We start from the raw sequence: 10138 nt of genomic DNA, 5'->3' as shown, positions 1-10138 counted from the left end.
CTTGTGGGGCCCATCAAATTGTGGGGCCCTGTGCTCTTGCTCCACTTACACATAGAGTATTAAATATTTGAATAGAGAATATTATTAGAAACTTATTTTTATTTAAGAGACATGATTAAAAAATAGTATTTAAATAATATAAATATTGAAAAGCTAAAAGTAGGGGTGGGCACGGATCGGATATCCGGGATTTTTGAGATATCCGTATCCGTATCCGATCCGCACAAATATTCGATTTTGTTATCCGTATCCGATTCGTAAATTTCGGATATCCGCAACTTCGGATATTCGTTAAAATCACGGATATTTGCGGATATCCGTATTCGACCTAAAATATTATAAAATTTTAAATTTAAATTAAATAACAAATTTAAACGTAAATAAAATATATAATATATTTAATATAAATAATATTCAATAATTTAAAATTCATAATTTAAACATTCCAAATCAACTAAAATACAAATACAATTATAATGTATCACATACAAATATATCCAAATTTCAAAATTCAAAACATTAAACGTAATAAATCTTAATATTTAAAAATTAAAATTATAAAACTCAATATATAAATTTTTTTTCTTGAATCACGCTAAAAAAACATGTAAATATAAATATTTTAAATATCCATACCAAATTATTCGTATATTTAATAATATTATTACAAAATACGGATCGGATCGGATATTCCGGATAATTCAATTTTAATATCCGTATCCGATCCGTATCCGACAAATATCTCCAAATAAATATCCGTATCCGATCCGTACACTCCGGATATCCGAATTTTCGGTTCGGATACGAATCGAATAACGGATCGGTTCGGATTTTTCGGATATTTTGCCCACCCCTATCTCTAATGTTTCACAAGCTCTCAATGTTAGATTATAAATTATAAATCTTCAATCCTAATTTTTAAATTCTAAATCGTAATATCTAAACTCTAAAACTTTAACATCTAAATTCTAGAGTTTATGGATAAATCAAGAACTGTAAAATAAAATGAGGGAAAAAAAATAAAAAAATGGCTCAATGGTTAGAATGTATTAAGAACAAAATCTTAAGAAGATATATGACTCGTATATACATGGCCTTTCATATATGTATGATATGCACTCGTATATCTTAGTTTTTGTCTGTAATATCCGAATTTGCATTCATGCATGCGAGTGTGAAGGGTAGTTTGGGTAAATCACTAGTTGCTGTGTCTTGCGTAAACCCTAAAATCGATAAGTACGGGAAAAAAAACTGAAAAGAGAAAAAAATAAAGATCAAGCGTGTGGGGCCCGCAGACAGTACACCGCGAGCTCGTGCCGTCTTCAGATGCCACGTGGACCAGACAAAACTAACAGACAAATTGCATGAAAGGACCCCCAACTTGTTCCTAGATTATTGTTTATGCCTGTCACTTTACTTTATCGATAAAAAAATTTTACAAAACACTTTTATTTGATTTCTGACAAAAAGAGCCGTATGAATCTGAGCTTCCAAATATTTTCAAATTATACTTGCATGGAAAAATAAAATTTTTAGTTCGATGATATTTTTCTAATGGATGTGTGAGAAGTTTGTTTAACTTGATTAATGATCGAATAATATATATATATATATATATATATATATTTTATCTGCTACCATTTGTTGGAATTATGTTTCATATTTTTAATTAGTTTCACTGTATATATATATATGAACGTATATATTTCCTACATTGACAAAAAAAATATCACGTCCTTTGGAGCAAATAGAGTTGTAAAAACTAATTAAAGTGAAATATTGGGTTTCAATCTGATTTAAGTAGAAGTAGAAGGGTTTCTCAGACAATTTCGTCCAAAAGAAAAATAAAAGAGAAAAAATAACTGCGTCCTCCACCTCCTTCTGTGATGACGTGTAACCTCATATAAAAAGGGCCCTACGTTTTCTTCCCATCCTAATCCATCCCTCCAGCCGGTCGCGGACTCGGGCTCTGTGTCTGGAATCGGCGACCTGAAATCTCGGGGGCTGAGTGGTGATCGTCATCTGCCTCGTTCGTGGCTCCGACGTGAAACCTTCCGCAGGTATTCGGTGCTGGAGATCCGACCACTTCCTGCTCCTGTCTTGGCTCGAGATCCGAGCCAAGCACAGAAGACTTTTTATTCGGGATTCCGATTAGATTTATTCTATTACAGGTATGGGTTTGGTGACTGGTACGGTTTTGGCGATGTTTCTTCGAGTTTCTGATTCTCTCGGTGTGGGAGTCTGTTGTTTGTAGATTCCCGGAATATACACTCATGAATACCCTTTTGATTCAGTATCTGTGGTTTAAGAAGTTGAGATGTCTGATTTTCTGTTCTTTGGTTTCCTGATACTGGGACTGTTTGGTTACTGAGAATGGGACGGAAAGTTATGGAAAATGGGCTTTTGGTTTCCATGTGTGGCTATACTTTTCCGATTCCGGACGAGTTAGCTTTTCTTTAACAGTGCCTTTGGATGCCGAGAACTCGCTATGTCAGGAAACGTGATTATGGATATCTTTGCTTATCATTGGTAGGGATTGCGGAAATAGTGATGTTAAATCTATCATAGCCTTTCTAGTGATAATGAATCCTTGGTTTGCAGAGCACTGAAAGGAAAGTTTCTGAAAACTAATGACTGTAAAATATTTGAAGGTTGTATTCTCTCAAATTGAGAAATGATGAATCATATGATTCCGTGGAGAATGATGTGAATGCTATTTTAGTTCTCATGAATGTATGTATTTCGATGTCTATGTTTTGCATCGTGTGTTGAATTGGACCTCTTTGCATAATGAAGCCAAGGCCATCGGTTCTAGCTTGTGAACATCTAGAATAATATTGTTTCCTCACAGTAGATACTGGCAACTAATTAGTACTTGATGTTGTGGGATTGTTCAAGAGCTCTTTCGTTTGCTTCTTGCAGTTTAAGGATTATTATGGTATCATGATCCGTTGTTGACGAGGTAGTGATGTGTTATGTGTCATTAGATGGCATCGGATGAGGGGTTTTTGACAGATGGACAGCGGAAGAAATTGGAATTGGCAACTCAGAATGCTGAAATCTTGTCTTCATCCCCAAAGTCTCCTCCTCTGATTGCTGATCTCAACGTCAAGTCCCCCACCGGTGGTAAGGGACCTGTAGCTGGGAATGCATTTAGGCATGTTCGGCGGTCACACTCAGGGAAGTATGTGCGTGTAAAGAAGGGTAAGCTTCAATTTCTTGAATGTTTCTATGCTTTATGCTTTGCAAGCCTCTTGTCGGTTAATGTTTTAAAGCATATTTGTTGGGGTTTTCCTTTTTTCTTTGTCCCTTGTTTCATTTTGGCCAGATTGTAATGTCCGCCTCTGAAGTTGGCATGGGATAGCTAAAGGAAAATCGGAGATTAATCATTCATAATGTCGTGAAGAAATTAAAGAAAACCAAAATGAGCATTTAGGCCTATATCTGTATTAGCTTTTTATCCCCTGACATAGATGACTTGCCTTTTTCTGACAATGATAAGTTCTCATTGCAAAAATGCTTGTTAGTATATGAATCGTTTTCTGATGTGACAATAGAGGTAGTGCTACCGATACCCAAATTTATGTGGCTTTTTAATGATATCAACAGATGGTGCTGGTGGGAAGGGAACTTGGGGGAAGCTACTTGACACTGATGGAGAATTCCATATTGATAAAAATGATCCCAACTATGATAGTGGAGAGGTAATTGTTGCTTCTGATCTGTTAAATTTGGCTTCTTGATTGGTTAGAAGTTAGAACTTTGCATTTAACGTATGATGATTCTAATCTGCATGAATAGTTATGGAAATATGTGACTGCGTCTGCTCGATGTAACAGGAACCATATGCACTTATTGGCTCGACAATACTAGACCCGTTGGATGATTACAAAAAGGCTGTAGTTTCCATCATTGAGGAATACTTTAGCACTGGTGATGTGGAAGTGGCAGCATCTGACCTAAGGGAACTTGGTTCAAGTGAATACCATTCTTACTTTGTCAAGCGGCTTGTTTCCATGGCCATGGACAAGCATGATAAGGAGAAGGAAATGGCTTCAGTATTGCTCTCGGGATTGTATGCTGAGGTTGTCATGCCTGATCAAATCAGGGATGGGTTTATCAGACTTCTTGAATCTGTCGATGATCTTGCAGTGGACATACTCGATGCCGTTAATGTCCTTGCCTTGTTCCTTGCCCGGGCGATTGTTGATGATATTATTCCCCCAGCTTTTCTGGCAAGAGCAAGGAAAACTCTTCCAGAATCTTCCAAAGGGTTCCAGGTTATCGTAACCGCAGAAAAGAGCTATCTCTCGGCTCCTCACCATGCCGAACTAGTGGAGAGGAAATGGGGAGGTTGCACTCACATTTCTGTAGAGGAAACGAAGAAAAAGATTTCAGAACTTCTGAAAGAGTATATTGAAAGTGGCGACGCGTATGAAGCGTGTAGATGCATCAGGGATTTGGGCGTCTCTTTTTTCCATCATGAGGTTGTGAAGAGGGCTCTGGTTCTAGCCATGGAGATTCAAACAGCCGAACCGCTCATATTAAAGCTGTTGAAGGAGGCGGCCGAGGAAGGGCTGATCAGTTCGAGTCAAATGATGAAGGGTTTCTCCCGAGTAGCAGAGAGTCTTGATGACCTCGCCCTAGACATCCCGTCCGCCAAAACGTTGTTTGAATCGATAATTCCCAAGGCTATTTCCAGTGGTTGGCTAGACGATTCTTTCACGAAACCCCCTGAAGATGGAGAGGTAAAATTTGAAGACGAAAAGCTGAGAAAGTACAAGAAGGATGTGACTGCCATAATTCAGGAATATTTCCTCTCGGATGACATCCCTGAGCTGATCCGCAGTCTCGGGGATTTAGGAGCACCTGAATACAACCCTGTGTTTCTGAAGAAGCTCGTCATTCTTGCTATGGACAGGAAGAACAGAGAAAAGGAGATGGCCTCTGTTCTCCTCGCCGCCCTTCACATGGAGATCTTCTCGACCGAGGATTTTGTAAGCGGGTTCACCATGCTCCTGGAATCTGCCGAAGACACGGCCTTAGATATCCTGGACGCGTCAAACGAACTTGCTCTGTTTCTGGCTAGGGCTGTGATCGATGACGTCTTGGCCCCACTGAATCTGGAGGAGATCTCGAGCAAGATACCGCCAAAATCCGCGGGAACCGAAACCATCCGTTCGGCTTGCTCGTTTATATCCGCCCGTCACTCGGGGGAGCGACTCCTAAGATGCTGGGGCGGTGGGACAGGGTGGGCAGTGGAAGACGCGAAAGACAAGATCTTTAAGCTTCTCGAAGAGTACGAAACGGGGGGAGTGATATCCGAGGCCTGCCAATGCATCAGGGATCTCGGGATGCCGTTTTTCAACCACGAGGTTGTGAAGAAAGCGTTGGTGATGGCGATGGAGAAGAAGAACGATGGGATGCTGGATCTGATGCAGGAATGTTTCGCCGAGGGGATCATCACGACGAACCAAATGACGAAGGGTTTCGCGCGCATCAGAGATGGCCTCGACGACTTGTCGCTCGATATCCCGAACGCGAGGGAGAAGTATAACTTCTACGCCGAGCAGGCGCTGAGGAATGGATGGCTCCTGCAAGGGTTTGATGCATCTGTAAGTCCTTGAGACACAATACAGCACCATCTACATATCTTTCTCTTTCTTATGCAAAGCTTTATATGTCTTCTATTAAAAATAAAAACATCTATATATATATATATATATGTGTGTGTGTGTGTGTAGTTGTGAGGTTGGGTTGGTAGATAAAAAAACATGAGGTGGTTGTGTTTCATGTGTGTTTTTGGAATCTGATGTGTCTTTTTTTTTTAAACGTAAGAAAGCCTCTTTCTCGTCTCTTTGTCTATGCGATTGCTGCGTAGTATGGTGTGGTCTGTGGTGTGGATGATACGAACATGGAAGAAGAGACGTGTACCATCATTCCATCATTCGAATTCTATGTTTGCCCTTTTTATGATATTTTGATTTTATTATATTTCCATTTGGATATAAAACATTTGAATGTTTTTCAAACTAAATCAGCTAATTCTAATTCAATCTGAAGCGTTGAAAAAACGGATATAATTGAATAATGGATGAAAACAAAGTTTTTTTTTAATTTGTATAGTAATACACAAATTTATAAAAAAAAAAATCTCAAATAAATATATAAACTTTAAAGTTTTCTGTTAAATAAAGAAATTGTTACTATTTTCTATATTAAACCATTAATTTTTTAAAAACAATTAAATTAAATCATTAGCTTTTTTAAGTAACTTTTAAAAATCGTAGCTCCACAAACAATCGTGGTTTTTAAAACTCGTTTAAAAGTTGAAGTTTTAGTATAAAAGTTAATAGCATTTATGTATTTTTTGAAATTTTATAATTCGCATCTTTATTTGTATTTTTTTTTTATAAATTCGTTTACTAATATGTAATTTTATATAATTAATTTTTAAAAAAGAATAAAAATATGAATAAAGTGTTGTAAATTTTTTATTAAATTAGAAAAAAATTAGATTTAAAAATAATTAAATCAAAATAGAATTGAACTGTCTAATTTTTTGGGTATGGTACCTCTAACATATAATATAATCTTTTCATATATCTCATTGACCATAATATTATGAACCACTTAGTTCAAATAATAAATGGTTTCAGACTACTTGTTTTAGGAAATATTACCATTTTACATTTTTTTTGAGATTCTAAGTCTTACATAGTAAAAAAAAATTTTGAAGATCAAATTTAGTGTTTTATAAAAAAAAAAATAAGACAAATTGTATATAAATATTTAATTTTTAAATATGCCAAATAAATATTTAAAATTTTAATTTGATATAATTGATATCACAAATATTAAAATCTAATTTTTTCTATAATATATAAAGGATTTATGTGGATAAATTTTCAAATATAGTATAGAGTATTTTTTTAAGATAAGTCGTACTACTATAATATTCATATAATTTAACGAAAATTTTCAATAGTTTTGGAATCTAAAAATTATTATGCTATTTTATAAGATGCGATATCAATTTAAATATTTTAGATTAGATAAATTAAGAATATTTATTTCACATATTTGAAAAATTATGGTGGAATTTTCAGTAAAAAATAAAGTGCAGTGGAAATGTATATAGAAACACAAAAATATCTAACCGATCTTCCGGCGGGTTAGTCATAGCCGACCCATGGACAGTACAATCCTTGTTTCCAAACATCCCAACAACTATTGCAGTTCCCAAACGTTTCTCCGTCTTCTTTGTCGTCGTCGTCGTCGTCGTCGTCTCTCTCTCTCTCTCTTCTCACTTCCGGCGAACACAAACCATCGATGGACAACTCGGAATCTGTCTCTGTAAAAGTCGAACCTATGATGGTGGACTCTCCGGCCTCCGGCGCCACCGAGAGAGCTGTACAACCTCCGAAGCTCGTAGTCTTAGCTGACCTCAATTTCAACCCTCCTGAGACCGACGATCTTGATATGTATTCAGTTCAAATCCCTGCTCCGAACACCACCAGGTACCCATCTCTTCTAGACTTCAGAGCTTTTAAAGCTCCCTCCCTTTTCTTCGCTAGCTGCTTTTCTCCACTTGTTCCGGGTTCTCTCTCTGCTCGAAACCGTGGCGGTTTTAGGTGTTGATTCTTGTCAATTCATGTTGCAACGCTGGTTTCTGAGATCGAGATTCTAACGGAGGGACTTCTCGATCTTTGATGGACTCTATTTCCATTGAATTATAGTCTTTCATGTGTCGGTTGAGTAGTATACTGGTTTATGAATGGCGTTGTAATGAAGAAGCTTTTGAAACTCGAGCACTTTTGGCTTGCTGGAAGACGGGGGAAAATGTTCTTACCTGATTGAAATTCAGTAGGATTTGATTCTTTCATGTCTGGGTAGAGGAGCTTATAGACGTGTCTGAAGTAATTAGTTTTAAGAGAGTTTTCTGATCGTTGTACAAATGTTTCATCTCTGATCATTGTTAACTGGCATCCTTGTAGGATAGCTTACTGGTAGTTCCGAAATATAATAGTTTTTTGTTGAGTTGTAGTTCGTTCAAAACCAGGGCTTGAGCTTGCTGGGTAGCAGACTTCTACGCGGTGACCCTCTGTTTATGGAGTGATTCCTTTACTCTTCTGCTGAACTGTGAATCTGTGGTATGGTGACTGGCATATTCTGTGGTGCAACAATTGCTTAGATATTGCAGTTGCTTGTCTGCTGCTGGTTTGCTACACATGTCTGAAAGTTCTAACATAAACGGATCATTTGAGTGTTCCAGGTTGACTAATGAGGAAAGCAATCAAGAAAAGAGTGTGTTAGTGTGCAAGGAGGTGGAAGCAGGGGAAGTTGAAAGTAAAAAGGTAAGCAAGGTGGGGAAATGCCGCTCAAGAAGTAAGATGGAGGTTTCGTCTGATTGTGGAGTTGATGCAGATGGTGAGCATCCGAGTCAAGGTGGAGCTCCCTCATCTCGTGAAGAAAAAGTGAGCAGCCTCAAAATGGTGAGTTTTTTCGTCTCACAGCGTGGGATTGAGCGCATTGGTCTGCCCAATACGAAGAAAAATTTTCTACAATTCAGATAGATCAATCTCGTCCATTATCTGAAATTTAAGTTGCCCATAAAAATCATAAAATGAGACATGTATTCTTCATGAAAAAACATGGGGAATGGATGATGGTGATAGAACAAACAAACGGGCTTTAAAAGCCAAAGGCTTTACTATTCTTACCAAATAGAATGAAGTAACTAAGGTTTAGCTATGTTATTTATTTTAGTTAACTATTGTTAGCCTCTTTGTTATATAGTACTTGAAGAAGAAACTTGAGGTTTAGGCTTGTCTCGGGCGACGAGTTCTCTAGAGGGAGTGGGAGGAACTCCATAATCAAATCCTCAGTTCTATGATCTCTCTATTTCTAGCAATGTATACATATTTCTACCTCTGTTCTTGGCATTTTATTGGGTTTCCCTATCTTTGCTCATAACAAATTATGTTGTGTGTCCCTTCTTAATTTATTCTGATATAACATTTTCCTGCTTTTAGGGTTTGATTCATGTTGCAAGGAAGATGCCCAAAAACGCCCATGCCCATTTTATTCTTGGACTAATGTTCCAAAGGTTGGGGCAACCACAAAAGGTAGGCTTGAGCTCATACTAAATTATATGTCTTAAAATAAGTACGCTCGTAGTGGGTTTTTTAACTTTCAGAAGTTTATAGGCGATTCCAGAATACGAGAAAGCTGAGGAGATCTTATTGGGTTGTGAGCCAGAAATTGCACGGCCAGAACTTCTTTCGTTAGTTCAAATCCACCATGGTCAGGTCTGATGATCGCTGTTTCTGTATCATTTTTGTCACATGGAACCCTTGTTATGCAAGCTCATGCATGAATTACTGATATGAAATGCTTAAAAACCTTACAGTGCCTACTTTTGGACGGTGCTGGGGATAATAGTTCTGGAAAAGAGCTTGAAGGTGAAGAGCTTGAAGAAATTCTTTCAAAATTGAAGGAGTCGATGCAATTAGATGTTAGACAAGCAGCCGTGTGGAATACTCTTGGCTTAATGCTTCTCAAAGCTGGACGTTTGAAGGTAAAATCGTTCAACACCATTGTGGTTTTTCAGATTAGCAGTTTCATTTCTTTCATGATCTAATTCTGCTGTTGGTTATTTACAGAGTGCTATATCAGTTTTGTCATCTTTGTTGCCACATGCTCCTGACAATTATGATTGCCTCACAAACCTTGGAATTGCTTATCTTCAAATGTGAGGACCTTTTCTTCTTCTTTTTCTCGGCTTTTTCCTTTTTTATTATGTTGTCTTTATTTTTGTGGATATTTTGCTGAATGATGATGATCTTCCAGTGGAGAGTTTGAGCTCTCGGCAAAATGTTTTCAAGATTTGTTACTGAAAGATCATAGCCATCCGGCTGCTTTGATGAATTATGCTGCCCAGCTTCTCTGCAAATACGGTTCAACTGCTGCTGGTTTGCTTCTTACCCTAGACCCTAAACACACATACATATACACATACAAATAGAAGGCCAAGCAAAAAAAAGTGGTCAAAAGCATTGATTTTCGCTGTTACGAAGATGACATGTGAAAAAACATGGGCGATTTTTAACTGATTTTCAGGTGCCGGAGCGAAGAG

The 10138-nt window shown here is 37.4% G+C and overlaps 2 protein-coding genes across 4 annotated transcripts in view; both read left to right on the top strand.

Annotated features, from left to right (window-relative positions):
* Positions 1-1928: 1928 nt before the first annotated feature.
* On the top strand, positions 1929-5958 carry LOC104818201 (programmed cell death protein 4). Of its 2 annotated transcripts, none has more exons than XM_010547684.2 (4): positions 1929-2060; positions 2988-3204; positions 3610-3704; positions 3840-5958. In XM_010547684.2, exons 2-4 carry the CDS (start codon positions 2988-2990, stop codon positions 5625-5627), a joined length of 2100 nt encoding a protein of 699 aa, XP_010545986.1. In that variant the 5' UTR covers positions 1929-2060; the 3' UTR covers positions 5628-5958. The 2 variants fall into 2 exon arrangements, with proteins under 2 accessions (XP_010545986.1, XP_010545985.1); XM_010547683.2 differs by having other exon boundaries at positions 1929-2171; positions 3840-5947.
* A 1239-nt stretch (positions 5959-7197) lies between these two features.
* The window catches only part of LOC104818200 (probable UDP-N-acetylglucosamine--peptide N-acetylglucosaminyltransferase SEC), a 5583-nt gene continuing 2642 nt past the window's right edge, over positions 7198-10138 (top strand). The window contains exons 1-9 of one of the 2 annotated variants that reach the window (XM_010547682.1): positions 7435-7520; positions 8048-8153; positions 8276-8495; positions 9036-9128; positions 9210-9311; positions 9413-9580; positions 9666-9754; positions 9853-9974; positions 10123-10133. In XM_010547682.1, the coding sequence (XP_010545984.1) occupies positions 8394-8495; positions 9036-9128; positions 9210-9311; positions 9413-9580; positions 9666-9754; positions 9853-9974; positions 10123-10133 (687 nt within the window). In that variant the 5' untranslated portion in view covers positions 7435-7520; positions 8048-8153; positions 8276-8393. Of the gene's footprint in view, positions 7521-8047; positions 8154-8275; positions 8496-9035; positions 9129-9209; positions 9312-9412; positions 9581-9665; positions 9755-9852; positions 9975-10122; positions 10134-10138 lie in introns of both variants that reach the window. The other variant, XM_010547681.2, reaches the window with a different exon arrangement.

The sequence above is a fragment of the Tarenaya hassleriana genome, unplaced genomic scaffold, assembly GCF_000463585.1.
Source record: "Tarenaya hassleriana unplaced genomic scaffold, ASM46358v1 Cleome29, whole genome shotgun sequence".
Lineage (NCBI taxonomy): Eukaryota > Viridiplantae > Streptophyta > Magnoliopsida > Brassicales > Cleomaceae > Tarenaya > Tarenaya hassleriana.
The sequence above is the reverse complement of the archived record's forward strand: the minus strand, read 5'-3'. Positions and strand labels throughout refer to the sequence as shown.